At 44.1% G+C, this 19,180-nt stretch overlaps 1 protein-coding gene across 1 annotated transcript in view; it reads right to left on the bottom strand.

The window, feature by feature from the left end:
• Window positions 1–9,574: 9,574 nt before the first annotated feature.
• LOC144773342 (amine oxidase [flavin-containing]-like) overlaps window positions 9,575–19,180 on the bottom strand; it is a 313,689-nt gene continuing 304,083 nt past the window's right edge. The window contains exons 14-15 of the mRNA XM_078658307.1: window positions 13,095–13,157; window positions 9,575–10,131 (exon numbers count right to left, since the gene is read on the bottom strand). Coding sequence (XP_078514433.1) covers window positions 9,976–10,131; window positions 13,095–13,157 — 219 coding nt within the window. The 3' untranslated portion in view covers window positions 9,575–9,975. The remainder of the gene's footprint in view (window positions 10,132–13,094; window positions 13,158–19,180) is intronic.

The following is a 19,180-nucleotide window of genomic DNA, read 5'->3' on the forward strand; positions in this document are numbered from 1 at the left end:
GTGGAACTCTGGAACCTGCTCGACACCACATCTCCAGACGTCGCCTTCCTCACGGAAACATGGATGAATGCCTCCTCAGCGCCCGACATCGCCATCGCCATCCTGGACGGATACAAGATCACCCGGAGGGACCGCGTCAACCAGACTGGAGGAGGCATCGCCATCGTCCACAAGAACACCATCCGCATCACGACCAACTCCGACGACACCCTCACAGCCGCCGAACATCTGCACTTCCAGATACACACCGACCCCAAGACAACACTCAGAGGCACCCTCATCTACAGACCCCCAGGACCTCGCACACACAATTCAGTGAAGACATTGCAGACTTCATCAGCCCGCACGCCCTCTCCTCCGCTGACTACATCCTCCTTGGGGACCTCAACGTCCACCTGGAGAACAACAATGACAGCAACACCACCACCCTGCTGGACAACCTCGCCAACCTCGGACTCAAGCAACTGGTGAACACCCCCCAGCCACTATGCCGGACACACGCTTGACCCAGTCTTCTCCTCCAGCAAGTACATCTCCTTCAGCCACTCCACCGGACTCCACTGGACAGACCACAGCTGCGTCCACTTCAGCTTCAAAAGGACCACGACCCACCACCACCACCCGCAACAGGTTTCCCACAGGAGCTGGAACAAGATCACCACTGACCAGCTCACCACATCCCTGAGCCAGAACCCTTCCGCCAGCTCAACGGACCCCAACCAAGCAGCAAACAACCTCACACAATGGATCGCCAACTGCGCTGATGACCTTGCACCTCTGAAAAACCATCCCAGCAGGCCCAGCAGCAAGAAAGCCTCTTGGTTCAACGACGATCTCAAGAACTCCAAGAAGAACTGCCGTACCCTCGAGAAAGCTTGGCGCAAAGACCCGACTACAGACAACATGACCGCCCTCAAGCACAACACCCGCAAACACCACCAGCTGATCCACACCACCAAGAAGACAGCATTCAAGGAACGACTAGACAACAACGCCCACAACAGCAAGGAACTCTTCAGCATTGTCAAAGAGCTCTCCAACCCCAGCGCCGGAAACAACGACATCACTCCCTCGCAAGACCTCTGCGACTCACTCGCCTCGTTCTTCCACAGCATGACATACACAACAGCTTGGGCGCACATACCACGCACCCAACCACCGAACCGACGCCCCCCACTACCGGTCAGCACCGAAGACACCATCCACACGATGAACACCATCCACTCCGGATCACCAACCGACCCATGACCCCACCACGTCTTCAACAAGGCCGACTCCGTCATCGCACCCCAACTCCGGGACATCATCAACTGCTCCTTCAACACCGCCACCTTCCCGGAGAGCTGGAGGCATGCCGAGCTCAGCGCCCTCCTGAAGAAACCATCAGCGGACCCCAACGACCTCAAGAACTACCGCCCCATCTCGCTCCTCCCTTTTCCTGTCAAAGTCATCGAGAAGACCGTCAACAGACAGCTTGCCGCCTTCCTCGAGACGAACGGATCCCTCGACCACTCGCAGTCCGGTTTCCGAGCCATTCACAGCACCGAGACCGCCCTCATCACAGCCACTGACGACATCGGAGCCCTGCTCGACAACGGGGAAACAGCGGCCCTCATCCTCCTGGACCTCTCCGCAGCGTTCGATACTGTCTGCCACCGCACCTTAGTGCAGTGCCTCAGCAACATCGGAATCCAAGAGAAGGCACTGGAGTGGATCATCTCGTTCCTCGCCGGAAGAACCCAGGGAGTCCGCCTCCCCCCGTTCAGATCCGAGGCCACCGAAGCCATCTGTGGCGTACCAAAAGTGTCATCACTCAGCCCCACCCTCTTCAACATCTGCATGAGCCCCCTCGCGGCCATCACACGCCAACACAACCTCAACATCATCTCCTACGCCGACGACACCTAGATGATCCTCTCCCTCACCAATGACCCCGCCACCGCCAGAACCAACCTACACGAAGGGATGAAAGACGTAGCCGAGTGGATGATGAACAGCCGCCTGAAACTGAATTCAGACAAAACGGAAGTCCTCATCCTTGGATCATCACCCTCTGCCTGGTACGACTCCTGGTGGCCCCCTGCCCTGGGCAGCACTCCCAAACCAACGGACCACGCGCGCAACCTGGGCTTCATCCTGGACTCCTCCCTCTCGATGACCAGACAAGTCAACGCCGTCTCATCGTCATGTTTCAACATCCTATGCATGCTCCGAATGATCTTCCAATGGATCCCCACCGAAACCAGGGAGACGGTCACCCAGGCACTCGTCACCAGCCGACTGGACTACGGAAACACCCTCTACACCGGAACCACAGCCAAACTACAGAAAAGACTCCAAAGCATCCAGAACGCCTCCGCACGACTCATCCTGGATATCCCCCGACACAGCCACATCTCCGGACACCTGAGACCCCTGCACTGGCTCCCCGTCAGCAAGAGAATCACGTTCCGACTCCTCACCCATGCACACAAGGCCCCCCACGACCTGGGCCCCAGGTACCTCAACAACCGCCTGACCTTCTACACTCCCACCCGCCAGCTACGATCGACCAGCCACGCCCTCCCCGCCGTTCCACGCATCCGAAGAGCCACCATGGGAGGAAGATCCTTCTCCTACCTGGCAGCCAAGACTTGGACCTCCCTCCCATCCACCTCCGTCTGACCCAAGACCACCTCTCCTTCAGGAAGCAACTCAAGACCTGGCTGTTCAAGCAGTAGCGGACCCCCCTCCCCCAAGCGCCTTGAGACCCTCCGGGTGAGTAGCGTGCTATACAAATATCTTGATTGATTGATTGATTGATTGATTGATATGCCCCGGACCACTGAGACCTAGACATATTGCTAACATGTGGAGGTGGGCGCTGACTGGTGTCTTTGTTGTACAAGGCTATGAGGGTGGACTCTGGATCTCTGGTTCTTCGGGCGTGGGACGCTTGGAATAAGGATTTACAGGCACTGTTGCCGGAGAGGGATTGGGTGAGAGTATGTACGCTAAAGCATAAGGTGTCTTGCAATGCCCCTGCTAAAGTTGCAGCACTATACTTTCTTGCAGCGGGTGTATATGACCCCGTCAAGGCTCCATCATATTGATGCCACTGACTGCATGAATGTCCTAGATGTCATAGAGCCCAAACGGGGATCAGGCACTTAGCGTGGGAATGCCCAGAAGTCCATCAGTATTGGCTTGATGTAGTAGCGCGGCTCCGTGGAGGGGTGAGAATCGCGCTAGAAGCTACTCCTGAACAGTGCCTCCTAGGGCTGGTACCGCACCGCAAAAAAAGAAAAATGGCCAACAAGCTACTACAGCTAGCATTGGTGTTGGCTAAATGGAGGGTCACCATTTACTGTATGGGTGAGCTGGCTCCTTCTTTTGTGAACTGGATGAGAGCTGTGGGAGAGTGGTCTTTGGCGGAGCAACTATACTTGAAAGCCTGCTGCATGGATAAAAAGTTGGAAGAGGACTTAGTAACTTGAAGACAGTTATGCACGGAATTGTGGAACTCAATGGGGACAGTTAGTGACCAGGCTAGTTCATCTGATGGTAGCAACGGCATGTCAACATTGGTGCTTGTGTCAGTCCTAATTGTATATGATGACGAATTTACTGCTGAGTCATGAAAAGTGTAAAGTATATTCAACTGTGTAATGTGCTTGGGACTCTAATGCATTTAATGAAAATAAGCTAATGGATATTGTCTCGAAAGATTCTGTATATGACTGCCGAGTTTGGTGTGCAATTTTATTAATAAAGTTACAAAAAAAATACTATACCGAGTTGTCACTTGTATCAAATCCAAGGTTTAGACAAATTTGCATTTTGTTTCAGCAATACAGATTTTCAGTTGGTGATAAGTAAACTCAGTCCTGTATATATGTTGCTGAAATATTAACATTAATGGACTTTGGGAAAACCGGAGTATTCGAGATTAGTATATCTTTTCAATTCTGTACCTTTCTATTACATTTCAAGTTGTTGCATTATTCTCACAGTTAATCACTTTAATGTAAAAGTCTGAGTTGGTATACGCTGCATTAATATGGCTATTTCTTTGAAAGAAAATGGCTAAACAATTGAAAAATGCTATTCTTCTTCAATGAGTGTATCTGTTTTCAAAATATCACAACCCTAACTATAAAACCTAATCTTAGCCTTGAACCTAAACTTTACCAGATATAGTAACCTAACCCTAAACTTGTCCCTGGCTGTATACCTGATACTAATCCAAATGTAAATTCATAATGCCCTGTGCACTCCCTTTCTGTGTGGTACATTGTTTAAAATTAATATTAATTTGTATTTTGCGCTTGTAAGTTATCGGTTTCATTCTGTGTAACTCTTCTGAATAAACATCTTTACGGACAATTTTCTAAAACTTCCAAGTTTTTATTTATTATATAACAAAGATTTGTCTTCATACCATCATACAGTCAAGGACTTCTGTTTGAGCAGCATTTGGCCCAATCTCAATGCATTTCGTAACAGGAAAATTACTAAATATACAAACTATTATGAAATTCATTTAAGGTAATGAAACACTACAATGTTATCAAACAATGCGAGATGTCCTTGAAACCCAAGCATTAGCCATGCGCTCACACACGGAGATTATAAGGAGTTCTAGAATGAAACATGTGACCCAAGAGTAAAGATTACAAAGATTGTTCTTCTTTAATAATAGTCTTGACACATAAAATGATTGTCACTGTATACTCAGAACATTATGAATGAATAATACAGAGGAACACAGGCACAGTTTAGTCATGAGGTGACATGAGAAGTTGCGAACTATGGGGATCATTACGATGTCCGTGAACCTGCCACTGACAGGCTGTCGGTGGCGGGTTCACAGCCATCGTGAGGCCATTTTCCACCCGCCATATTTTGATGGTGGGCGGTGTGCTGGTGGGCGGAAAGCCCGAACGCCACAGGTCTGACAGTAGCAATCATTCCGATTGCCTGTCGGACTGCATCGCATCCCCAGATTGGTGGCGGTGCCTAGCAGACATCGCCAGTCTGATTATGATGCTGGAGCCCCACCAGCCTTTCAATGGCGGTTCACCTGCCATGGAAAGGCTGGTGGATATGAACTTTTGGGCCCATTGCAGGCCCCCCTTGAGCAGGGGCAGGTCAGTTTTGCACTTGGGTGGCATCTACGGTGCCACCCCTACATTTCCCTGCACCATGTAACAGTCACCACGTGGTGCCTGCCACGTAGTTCAGGGAAATGCAAAACTTGAATTTTTTCCATTGCTGCGGGTGCTGCAGCCAACAGCAGCCACCGCAATTGAAAACATGGCACTTGCAGCCGCTGTGGTGGCGGCCACAAAATAATGCCATATGTGGGACCACCACCTAATAGGCCAGTGGTCCCCATCCCCGGGACGATGGCGGATGGACAGAAGTTTGTCCACTATTGTACTCAGGCCCTATATAATTCTTCATATTAGTATGTATATTAGGTAACCTTTGGGCATGTGTAAATGTACATTCAAATTCAACATACAATTAGGTGTAGCATGGTCGTTTGGTAATGCTTGATCATGGCAAATTTACACTGGGACCACGTGTATCATTCGAGAGCACCTTATAATGTCCACTTACAAGTACTTCACTACTGCTTGTGTTGTTCCATCAGTTAAAACAAGTCTCTTCTCATAATTGTTTACAGATTCAGTAATTCTCGAGATGAAATGCATTAAATATGCAAAATGTATTGGAATTGGGCACTAACCCAATGATGCTCAAGAAGAGGTCATGAACATAAGACATAATATGTATGAAGACATTAACACTACTCTTCTCTTTATATAAATAACAAAGAGGTTCCTATAATTTTCGACGAAGATGTTTAATCGAGTTACACAGAATAAAGTAGATAACTACAAGCACAAGTTAAACATAAATATTTATTGAAAACACTATGCCAGGCAGCAAGGGGGTGCACTAGACGTTCTAGGATAGGTGTGCACCAATATCATGTTTTATTAACTTGCATTTCCATAATGTAAATATTTGCTGGCAAGTCTGAAATCCTCATTGTACAATATATTATGAAAGAAAAAAGCAGCTCACAAAATGGTAGTTGTAAACAATCATCTATTTCTTGAGGAAAAAAATAACAGTCCATATATAGCATATTGTTATTTTTGATAGACCAGAACATTGTTCCTATTACACATTAAAGTCACAGGAAGGTAATTAGAAAATGATTTCCTAAAAATATCAAAAGTACAATAAAAAATTGAGACGATTTACTATTCAACATTTAAGCTCTTAAAAATATCAAGTACTTCATAGTGTCAAAAATACTAGATTCACAATACATAATAATTGCAAAATTAACTTCACGTGTGTATGAGGTGGCATTTCAAACATTCAGTTGAAGACGTTTTAGCACATATCCATGATCAAATAAAATAAAAAACGAACGTTAATTCCTTTTAGTTCGCATTTTATATGAAGTGCCAAAGCTGTTTCTAGGGAGGTCGGGTTAGAAAATGGTCCCACGTTATGTGACTTGTTTAAAGAGACTGATTGTTTGATGTGTTATTGTAGGTAGTTACTTGGGAGCACACTTGGAAAAGAGAGTGTCTCATTAGTAAAGATTTCACAAAACAGGATGTGACACTGCATACTCAGATGACAACATCAGAGTGTTCACATTCCAAGTATGACCTTGGTATATTGCTCATAGAAGAATGGTACAGTAAATAAAGGAGATAGGTAATCCCAATATTTATAGCAACTCTTTTAGTCACTAAGAAAATAATTTGTGTTTCTCATCAGTTTCATTGTTTTACATTTTTGATTGAATATTTCTAATTATCGTTACATTTGTATGACATCACCCTTTAGCTAGGTTCCATCAAGAGATCATTTTCTACCAAGGGAAGTGAAATATTTCAGACAAAAACTGTCATACATTCAAAAATATCTTCAGCTTCACAAGTGTGTTCTTTAAACATGAAACTGTTTCGCCATTTTGCAGGCAAGAGGAATAAAAAATCTTCAACGGATGTGACTAGCCTATCAGCAAAACTGACCCCAAATATCTACATGATAATATGAGAGCTTCTTAATTCAGTTATTACTTTTTCATCAGAAGGATGGAAGTCTAAGTCGTCCTTTCCAACATCTGAACTTGAGTCATGCAGATCATGTTTGTTTACTCAACACTTCTGTGTTTTTCTTAATTCCAATTTCCTCCCTGCAGGTTGTGCTAGGCATGAGGTACAGTTAATAATCATTTGTATAAAATAGCATACAAACAGCATTTAAAATCACTATGAAGTGGGAACTCCTTTCAAGAGGAATTGTGCTGTTTTGCTCAGACATGCAGTGTGCATAGGCAATACCGGGTATACACAACACGCACGTCTGCTGGTAAAATTGTGCAGCACATTAATGCTACACTATGTTTATAGTTACACAAAGAGTGATGTACAGATTTGTTGCTTAGGTTTTGTACACTGAAAAGATAGGAATAAGTCTGAAAAACTCTTTTCCCCAAGACTTTAATAAAATAATGACACTCACAACTGTTCGATGTAAGCCCATCCACAAGAGAGTTGGGTAGTGATGGGTTATCCTTTGAAATCTGGAACACTGAATCTTAGTAAGAGCCCATCTGAGAAGTTTGCTCTACCGATAAATTACCCAAAGCATGTTCCATATCTACTAAGATATGATCCATTCCTGCTCTCTCCATGCTCTGGCACCAACACAGGCCCACGAGCAGCCTCATGCAAGGGTGCCTGCATTACAGGCAGGATTGTTGATTGGTTTTGTGCAGGAAGAGACACCTTCCTCACAAAAACAATCCTCTGAGGCATTTTACTCTTTGTATGTGTGTGCAGAATACTATAGACATAGAGCAAGGAAATAACAAGAGCAATTAAGATATTTCTCCTCATTATGCCTCACCTTGGAAATGGAAGCATTTAGAGCTTCCTCACAAAGCTTTATGATTTTCACATACTACCCAACTCTGAATCTGGATTAACTTTAGGCATTTGTCATAGATAATTGAATCTGCAATGAATGTGGCATCAAACAAGTCTTTTCTTGGGCAGTGATATTAGGTGCCCTCCAATATTTCCCAATCATTGCTGACAACTTTGAGGTAGAAGAGAGATTGGTGTCAATACCTAAGCAAACCTCTGCTGGCTCTAAGAGAAATCAATTCTACTGGGTGATCTGGTGAGCATTCAATCACTGCCCTCTTTAAAATAATCATTGATAACCATGCAGCTCTCTTTGCATGCCCTGCGCATGCCATCATTTTACTACAACAGATACGTAGAATTGCAAAGCAATGCACTTATTTAATGGTAACATATGACGCACGTACGTTTGCCAAATTGCTCCTCCAAAGCCAACTATGTTGTACCCCCTCATGGGCATTCCCTTTAACAACCATTGTTTTCTAATGTATTGGTTAACTTGAAGGAAATGAAGACTGTAACTCTCAGTCTGCACTGATTTGTTGAATGGAAGCCGAGGACCAAGAACATGATGGCCAGCGTACAAGGAGCAAGTTAGCAAAAAAGTTTATATTTTTATACTCCAGATTTCAAATAAAATGCATGTTTTCACTTTGCAAGACAAGTTGTGTATTGTAGAAATGAGGCCCTGCATAGTGCACCTGGCTTTTTCTTGCAGCTCTGCTTTCCAACAGCATTACTTATCTCAATTTATGATGCTATATTAGTACACCACGTCTAATTATCACTATGTAAAGATCCACAAGTCTGGCTTTATTCCATATTGATTTTAACTTTATCCATATTGATTGAAACTTAATCCATATTGATCTTAACCGTAACTGTTATCAATTTGGGAGTCACTGCTTTTTGCATTAACTTTTTAAACCGTGGCTACATTTCCAAAATATGTTTTATTTGTATATAGAAATCCTAAAGACTTAAATTTGCTACAGTCTGTGATTGTTCATTGTTGCTTACACCAATATGCTCCTCTCTGTCTGGCCTCTTGAGTCAAAATGCAGAAGTGGTATTCTAGAGCACTCAAGCAGAGTGCGTGGAAGCTAGGGAACCTAACGAGGTACTTAGAGTTCTGGCTTCTTTGCTACCACTCCATTGGATATGCAGTGCATTCTGGTGGCACAACTTGAAAAGGTTTTAGTGGATTCTCATACACTTTGCAAGCACACACTCTTCAAATATTGTTCTAAATTTCCCCTATTTGATTGCTTTCCGCTCTCAGTTGCCTTTGTTATATTGTTAGTATTTGTACACTACACAGCATACCATGTGTATGTCCTCTTAGTGTCGTTTGCAACTTGGTGCATCGTAGGGCTTGTGATTGACGCGCACAATAGAAACTGCCCTGAAACTAACTTTTTTGAGACCATAAATTAATCTCTACGTTCAAACAGAGTCAAGGTGCACACTGAAAGCAGAAATCTGGTGTACCATGGACTCATAAGTCTGTGTGATTTGTACATGCCTTCTCCTGACCCCAGAGAATGAGAAAACAAACATATATATACAATACCACAGACGGTTTAAGTCCACTTCAGGCTACTACACGGTGCTGCACAATTTTGAGATTTCTTCTTTTTCAGGACAGTGTGCTTGTTTGTTGTCAGTGTGTAGCAGAATAGTTCGAGTACACCTGTCAAAGCATCTGTAGTAAAATCCGTATTTATGTACTTATACATAAACATATGTACAAACACATTCATAGCATGTAAGAATATTTTACAGATTTGTATACTATTGTATATTTGGTAAGTGTTGACATGTACCGTGGCACGTACATCTCAGTATTGTACATATTCACATAAAATGCACAACTCTTAGTGGAGCTCAGACATTACCCACTCAAGCGTATCAAAAAACATACAACAAAGGGTTTTGACTTCTCAGCACCAGTGCATTGGACATTTTTAGAAAGACGACTGAAAAGAGCAAAGGAAGGGGCCCGGAACTTTCACTAAGGTACTGATATTCAGTGTCGAACTAGCAGTCCCCTTTTGTAGGCGAAAAGCCCAATAGCAGCAGCTGAACCGAGGATAGTAGAAATTTCAGCCAGTCTCAGTAGCCCCTGTACAGACGGCAAGTTCCTCTCCCAAAAGGTTGTTGTGATTGGCAGTGATGGTACATCCTATGGAGAAAAACAACAGGATCATTCACACTGAGTGTTCAAATAGTAATGTAAGTGTTAGGTTCTGGCAATCAGATGTTAATAATCTTCACCAAGAGTTGTAGGATCGCACATGAGTGCAGATTTACTCCATTCAGACGAGAAAGCTTCCATAGTCACAGGTTTTCAGGCATACTCCTGGAAGACTTTTGTGAATTCAATTTTTTTCAGGTAAAAACGTGCACACGTGTATTTTCGCTTCAGAAACCCGTAAGCGAAAATGCACAGGTACTTGATAACGTTTTGTCCTGATGGAGAAATCTCTCCCATGCCTGCCCACCAATTTTAAGTGGAGTTCTATTTCCTTACCCACGTTGGAAAGATATTTACTTCTCCCCGTTTACTGGAATGCACCTTCGACCATTTCCAGGTGAATGGGTCAGAAATGAATTTGTGAAAACCTACAAACATGTAAGTTTGTGGTATTCTCTACATTAGAGGGCATTCAAGGGTTGTAATAACAAGTCTATGACCATACCCAGCCCATGCTCGTTGATTTACTCACCCAGAAATGTGGCTGAAATAATTTATGAGTGCACAAACAACTTCACTGTGTTTGAAACGTGTTTACACTACTAAATAAAGCTATTTTATTATGAAATAGGATTACAATTTCAAATATCTTTAGGAATTGACCTATGCTGACGAGTGTCGTAGTGTTAAGTATCAATGGGGTAACCCTAATGCTACCAGACCTGGGTAATAATGGCAGTACAATAAGAAGTTGGTCACATATAGCAAATAGAAAATTACGAAGTAAACACAAAAAAAATATTTAAATAAGAGCATTCACAAGGACATAATCATGCGTGTGCAATAAATGCAATTTTTTCAAAAAAAATCAAAATCAGTTGTCAAAGACGTCAAATTTGTCTGTCAATTTAAAAGAAAGGTGCTCAGGTTAGACGGAGGGAGAAAATAATAAGTGCGTTTGTGAAGGTTGAAAGAAAAAAGGAAAGGTAATATACATTATATATACATATTAGAAACCTGTCCGGCCTAAGACAGGCCAATCATTACAACCAAAACATAGCAATCCATAAGTCATTTATGCTTGTTAATGGAAGAACAGAAGTCAAAGTTTCGACCCCTTCCCAAAAACAAGGTTGTTGAATCCTCAGCATGGGGTCTTCATCAGGACAGAAAAATAGAGCACCAAATCCAAGCAAGAAGAATCAAGCTGGATCAAGACGTCGAAGGGCTCCTCAAAGCTCTTGGAACGTATGCAAAGGTGCCAAAAATCACCTTGGTGCCGGTCGTCCAAAGGACTGGAAATGGACACTGTATGGATAACTCAGTAGTAGAGGCAGTGAGTGACCCGGCCGTCAAACTACATGAGTCGGATGATCCCACAATCCCTTGGATCAAAACCTTCTGCCAAGGTGATTTTTGTCACCAGGCTTGCTAAAAATGCACGCAACGCAACACAGTAAGACACCTTGCTGAGCTGTGTTGCATGACAGGAGGGAGTAGGAATGTTCCATATCTACTAAGATATGATGCATTCCTGCTCAATCCATGCTTGGACACCAGCGCAGGCACCCTTGCACCCTGATGCAAGGGTGTCTGCATTACAGGCGGGATTGTAGATTGTTTTTGTGCTGGAAGAGACAACGTCCTCACAAAAACAATCCTCTGAGGCATTTTCCTCTTTTTATATGCGCGCGGAATATGGTACACATAGAAAAAGGAAGTAACAAGGAGAAATCAAGATATTTCTATTCATTACGCCTCACCTGGAAAGGGTAGCATTTTGACACATTCCCAGGTTTACTAGTGTTAGTAAATCTGGGAATGCACCAATAACCATGGGTAGATGTGTGGGAACACCCACACTCCACCCATGGAACACCTTTCCAGGACAGAACATTGCAAGACAGCGACTTGTGCTGCCATGCGTTACTCCAGATTTAGTATGCCACACAGAGCCACGTGAGTGGCTCTGCACGGCAAAGAAAATCTGACTTGAGGGTTTTCAGTGCCTTGCGTAACCTTTCTTCAACCAAGGGCAAAGCAAGCGCTGGATGGTAGGGAGTTAACACATTTTAGATAAACTCAGGGGCAGAGCCATATTTCGCTTTGAGGTGAATGCACAAACTGGTGAAAACCTGTTTTCTTTTAGTTCAAAATGCTAATGTTGTCAATGACGAATTCACCTAACTATAATGTCACTGTAACTTTTTTTTCAGTGAATTTCTCTGTTTAAAAAAATAAAAAAAATAAAACAGATCCTTTTATCACACCTAACTATAACGTTTCTTTAGCTTTTGTTTGTTGTTTTGTTTTTTCAATGAATATATATGTATATCCATTTGCTACTAGTTTTAAACACAACGTTCAGTGGTGGCTATTAACTTTAAAAACTGGTTGTGGTGCGGTGAAGAAAAACTCACTGAGCTGTTTCTAGCCGGTGTCTCTCCTCTCTAGGACGATGAGCAAGAAAGGGAAGGAAGGTTTTTCTTTGGTTAACTAAGGCATGCCAATCCAACCAATCCTGAAGCTGCTCTCATGCTGTTTTCCGCATGAGAGCATCTCCAGGATTGGTTGGAGCTGGCTAACCCAGCACTCATTTTGAAGGTGGGGCCCTGTGCCTGCAATACTTTGGCTGTTTTATAGCACTGGGATTACTGGCTCTGAAGCACGCATGTCAATAGGCCAGCCGTAGACAGCAACAGCAGGTGTCCTCCAGCAATCTGCCCGGGCTGACACACACAACGGGGGGGCTGAAGCCCTATGAGCCCAATGGGCGTTCCGCGCCGGCACAGCAACATCAAGCAGTGACTAGTAAGTCACACGATCTAGCAGCAAAACACAACAAATGAAGCTCCCTATCTAGTCCTTCTAGGAGGACAGTGGAAGCCGCCCTGTGCACCCCCCATGTGTGTAGCCTACGCAAAGTCACTAATAACAAAATGAACTCTCACCATTGACGGAGGCTCAGGCACCCAGATCTCGTTTTCTGTGATTCTGCCCATACTGCACAGTATCTGAAAGCAAACAGGTGCCCAATGATTATTGTGTGTTCACTTTTAATAACACCAATCACATTGTGTAACAGAGTGGTGTTTCAACTTATGGGAAAACATTCTGGGATGCATTTCTGCTGAGCTGAAAACAATTGTGTGTTCCGCAAATACAATTAATTCACTTATAAGAATACTATATTTCATAATACTTTCACTGCTCCTCATGAAACCAAAAAGTCACATTACCATAGTACATTATTAACTTGGGAAATCACAAATTTCTGCCTCCCAGGTTCCAAGTTACAATAACATAACAGGGGGAATTATTACGGCCCATGCTCGCTGGGCCTGTTTAATGAGAATGTTAGCTCACTGCACGGATTTACAGCCTTGTGCGTTGGATCTGTTTGAGTGGGTTTGTTTATAATGCATAAGCATGTAAAACCGCATGGCATAAACCAAACATGCAGAACTGCTGCTTGAGAACAAGATGACATTTGTTGTGGGCAATTAGTCTGAACTATGCATGGAATTCTCTTACATTTCTTAAACTAAATAAGACAATGAAGTTTTAAATGTTGTGGTTCTGTTCCTATAGCAATAGCACCGTTTATGATACTAAATACATCAGATAAAAAGACTACAACATGACACGAATAACAATTACAGCAATGTCTAGACTTTGCTGTGCCATGATGAAAACTATAGTAAGTTGTGGACACTAAAACATTTTACTTTAATTTCCCTCTACAGTGTAGAACGTGAAAGTGGGCCAACATCTACACTTGATATAAAAGTATCCTAGGCACTTCATTCAGTTCCAGTTTATCGCTGTAGTTCCTGTTGGCTTTATACCATTTGCTTGCATATAGCACCACCTAGTGTTTTGTTCGGGTCCAGCGTGCATACATTTCAAATTAGGTTTTAACATCAGAGCTGATAGGCAAACAGACACAATAGCTTTGCCAAAAACACATACCAAAGTAAATGCGACATCTGCTGTCGAAGTCTCTCTGAAGTTAAGTTGGAGAACCTGGGCTGTCTGGAGCAGTGCGAATAACTAGAGGCGAGGCAACGACGTTGTGGATCTGGGTCTTTCTGGCTGACCTTGAGATCTCTGTTTGGCATCTACTCTTCTGTTTTAGTACCCTGCTACCTACTTCTCATCCATTTAACTAAAATGACCGAAAACAATAACTTTCATAGGCATTTCTAAGAGAAATGTCCTGGCTTGTCAGGCAAGCATGGCATCCCCAGGGGTAGTGTGCTCACATGTCAGGCTGGCATATTGAGAATAATAATAGCTGGTTAGGTTGGTCTGGGCTGCTCAATGAGTTATTGATGCTGCACAAAAAAGGCAGATCCACCTATTGTGACTCCGTGCTTAATTTGAACCGGTGGTTGCAGGTGAGGTACAGGACTAGGACCTGTGGTGACTGGCAGAGTTCAAAAAGGGTGATGTGCAAGCTTCAATCAAGCACAAAAAAGGGAATAAATAGGCCTCTCAGGTGCAAACGTAGGGGCATATTTACAAGCCTTGTGCGCTGCCAGAACATCACTTATTGTGATGTCCCGGTGGCGCACAGGGCTTAGCCATATCTACAAGGTCACGTAAAGGCACCCTGCATGGCTTTTTATGCCCTTGTACATGTGGAGTGAGGCAAACCAGAGCAAGTCGCTGCCTTGCCTTACTCTGTGTCATAGAGACGTTCCATTGGTGTTGCTATGGGTGTTTCGATGCAACACCCATTTACTTTGGCGCAGCCCCAGAGGTGCAATATCTGTTAAACCTGGGAAAGCGGCAACATTTGCACCTCCCTAGAGCAGACGTGGAGAGGAGACATTTTTACATTTATCCTCTTTTTTTCCTCTTTCCTTTTCATTCTGCTGCACACATAGAAAGAGGACAATGCCTCCAATTATTGTTTTTTGTGCAAAATGGTGTCTCTTCCTGCACTAAAACAATCATGCCAACAACACAGACACCCTTGAACTAAGGTGCAAGGGCGCCTGCTTTGGCGCACGGCTGCTAATTGTGCACTGGTCGAAAGTATAGGAATACACCTTATCTTGTAAATACTTTGCATTCCTGCCCTCTGGATTTGGCTCAGCGGAGCGCAGCAAAATGACTTGCAGCACTGCCCTACGCCAATTCTTTGTAAAAATACTTCTTACTTCCCAGACACACAAACCACATGTGCAGCACAAGCACTATGAGTTAAATTCTCACATACACGGCCCGTATACATTTTAGGGAGCAGCAGCACAAACATCAATTTATTTGTGTGTTTTTTTTAATCATATCTAAGTGAACTATTATTTGTGTATGGCTATCCTCCTCAATCCACATTGAATTGAAGTCTACGCTTCAAAGGAGTGCCGAAGAATACACTCACAGGAGAGGATGTGGCGAAATGGCCATTGCTGCCCACTTTGGAGCTTGGGAATCCCGTTCAAGTCTCTGCGTTGGCTCACCATCCTGTGATTCGGGGCATATCACTTAATCTCCCCTGGCGCCTACCAAAAATGAATGTGTCCTTGTGTAATGTAATTGGTGCTCATGTAAAGTGCTCCAAAACCTTCGGGTGGCATTCGTGCTGTATAGCACTGCACATTTTGTTTACAAAAAACAATGGGTACACTGATGATAATCTGCTATGTCCTGCACATCATTGGTGCAATCCCTACCTGAATGGGCGGACCCTTCTAGGATGTGGTCAATAGTTTCCTCCACCCTAATTTACGTACGATTTGTTTGTGTGGGATAGCTGGCCTCCTATACTAAGGTTGTTGCTAACATGTTGTCCTAGTGCACAGTTTGGCTCCATGAAAAGTGTGTGTGTCCTCAAATTAGATGAGAACAGCATTCATCTTTTAATTTTCTGTCACTCATTGACTTCCAGCAATGCCGCATTAATCTCAGAGTCTTTTTGCTTTTGACTCGGTATCCATGGTTCCTGGTCAGGTATTCCTGTGGGACTGTACTGCTCTTTAGGTCCAGCTGTAGCTTGTGCAGGTACGAGTGGTGGGGCCGGGGAGGTGGGGGGGGGGGGGGATTTCGACATACAACCAAGAGGGAAAATTAACGAAATATTTAATTCTCCCTCGTGGACGTCTGTCAAAATCTTCTCCCCACCCGGCCCACCACTTGTACCTTCACGAGCCGCGGCTGTTTAGGTCCTCTGACCAAAAACAGGGGCCAATCAACAGTTCCATACACGTCACGCTCAAAGCCCTCAGAGATACCCACATTGGTATTGCACCCTGGGCCTTCCAGTTATGGAGTGAGGTTCCTTCATTGGTTTCCATGGCGCAGCATCCCATTCTGCACTTCTGATGGAAAAGCATCACCCGCATTCAGAGTCTCAACCCACACACTGGGGAGAGTACTATCACACAAACAGTCGGACTGGCCATAGGGGGCACCGGGCAATCCCCCGGTGAGCCGCACAGGTGGGGCCGGTGTTGAGCCCCTGGGGACCAATTTTGTTACAGGGCCGTTTTTACAGCATAGCTGCAAAATCGGCCCTGCAACAAAATCGGCCGAAAACCGGCCCAAGCAAAGCGCCCAGCGGCACCTCCAATCCCACCGAGTGGGGAGGGGGAGGACGGCCGAGCACTTTGCCAGGGCGGGTTTTGGTTCCCAGTCCGGCCCTGAAACAGTCATCCAAATGGCAATGAGCTGGAATGTTACCATGAAATGTATATGTCTGAGCTACAAATGCCTTTTCACACTCACAAACAACTTCACTTGCTATTTATCAGAAACATTTATATTCAATGAATCTACCATGCTATGAAACACACACAGTTCCTAATACACAAAAAGAACAAATATGTAACCAGTTGCAAAAGAAGAAATTGGCCAAGGTAAAGTTCTATTCTGCTACTTAATACTGTTCAAAGGGCCGGATTAAAAGAATTGGTACTATTTATCATACCTGATAAATAACGATACCACGAGGTACGCTGTTTATCGGGTGCGATAAATAGCGCCTATTCTGAGTTTGTAGGGAAAACATGAAGATTTTGGTGTTTAACACACCAACAGCCGCATGATATGGTAAATACCATATGGTGCTTTTTTCCCCGTTTAAATTTGGCAGGTTAAACACAAAGGTTGAGTTATTTAACATATCTGAAAATTATCGGATGCATTATATACCTACAAACTCTTAATTCCTACTCATGTGTAAACAGGGGTTTAGGCACAGGTCAGAATTAACCAACTCACTCGTAATCAGGGCCAAAGTGTCTTTACTGGGCACTTCTAATATTGAACGCAACAGTGCTTAGGGCACCACTGCCTTCTCAGGGAGCACACATCACATTTGGACACAATGTACAGGAGACCATGAGCCCTGGTGCTGTGCATTGGATAGGATACACATTCCACCACTCCTCAACTAAAGTTATGACTAAGCCTTCACATCTTTCTCAGTTGCATCTCAGAACATCATATACAGAAATATCTTCTGACATAAACTTTGTCTCCTAAATATCATTTACAACATATCGCCCCGCTGGCTGTCGATTGTTACTATTAACTCTAAAGTTGCAAAATTGGTGTAATTGATATATGGGAAACAATATTTATGTCGGAACCTATTCTGGTACCACCCTTTCTAGCAGTGTGCATTGGACACAGTGGCATATATGATGCAAAAAAGAGCGCATACTGGGCCACTTTTGCGTGGTGCTCATTATCTTTTGGAAGTCCTCTGGTTGACTTCATTGGCCGTATGGAAATTGGTCCTCTGCTGGCCAAAGTTTATGTCCCAGGAATACATTAAGCAGTATGGACAGTGGCGTAGGAATGGGTGTGAGGTGGGTGCGGGCCGCCACGGGTGTCATCACTTAACCTCTTCCATGCTTGTGACGAGCTGAGCTCGCCATGAGGCACAGTGCAGCTGAGCTCGTCAAAGCTGTTGGAACGTTCGTACGCAGGGATATTTTCCCCACTGTGCTGAACGTTCCAAAAACGGGTGTGGCTGTGACGAGCTCAGCTCGCCATGAGAGCAGCTCCACTGTGCCTCTTGTCACAAGCACAGCGGTGCCGTGCGTGGCCCCCCTGCCCCTATCCGCACAGCGGGGGGAAAACACCCCACAGCGAAGGGGTTAAGGGGGTGCCAAAATGGGACTGAAGGGGGTGACAAAATGGCAAAATTATGTGGGGCAATCTTTTTTCCTTATTTTAATAATTTCAATGTGGGCTGGGGGGGGGACAAGAAATGTTCCGCACCGGGTACCACCTGACCTTGCTACGACACTGAGTGTGGCTAGTGATCTTCACTGTTCTAAAACTGATTTACATGGTAAAGCAAGAGGCAAGAGAAATATGTTCACATAATGACAATATTTTGAGAAACTCTTTTGAAGAATCCAGGTTAATGAACATAAAGTGCTAAATTAACACTTGGGAATAAACACTTACCATAAAGAATAATACAGGTGCCAGCAGCAAGGCTTAGAAGAAGGCCTTTTGAGGCTGTCCGCTTAATTAAGGTAAACATGTCAACCGCTGGCACCTGACATCAGAGGCACCCTTGTCTATACACTGTAGGGGCGTCCTCATCCCATCCAAACCCAGAGTGCAAAGGGAAAAGGGGAATTTATACAATGATGCACAACATACTTGGAAGCATCTTGGGCATCGGATGCCAGACAAAGCAGCGAAAAGATACTAGGAGCACAAAATGGGATAATATGACGTTTCCACAGTAAATGTAAAAAATGGAGATAGGAACCATAAACCATAGTACAGGCAAGAAGTCCACAGTAAGGAATAGGAATGAAGGGCGGTGCCATGATATCTCCAAAAGGGTATTACCTGGTGTCAGGTGCTAGAGAATGCAAGTGCTGTTCACTAGAAGGGGTCAGGGCCAGAAAGGAGATTGTACCTGAGATACAGAGTGTGGGTAGCTGGAAAAGTCCAGGCTTTATTTCCTTAAATTGAGTACCTTAATTCACAATTAAATTTTTCATACTAACCAATGAAATATATTGAACACAAGCATTTTGTAGAATATATAATCATTACCGTA

This window comes from Lissotriton helveticus, chromosome 8, assembly GCF_964261635.1.
Source record: "Lissotriton helveticus chromosome 8, aLisHel1.1, whole genome shotgun sequence".
Classification (NCBI taxonomy): Eukaryota; Metazoa; Chordata; class Amphibia; order Caudata; family Salamandridae; genus Lissotriton; species Lissotriton helveticus.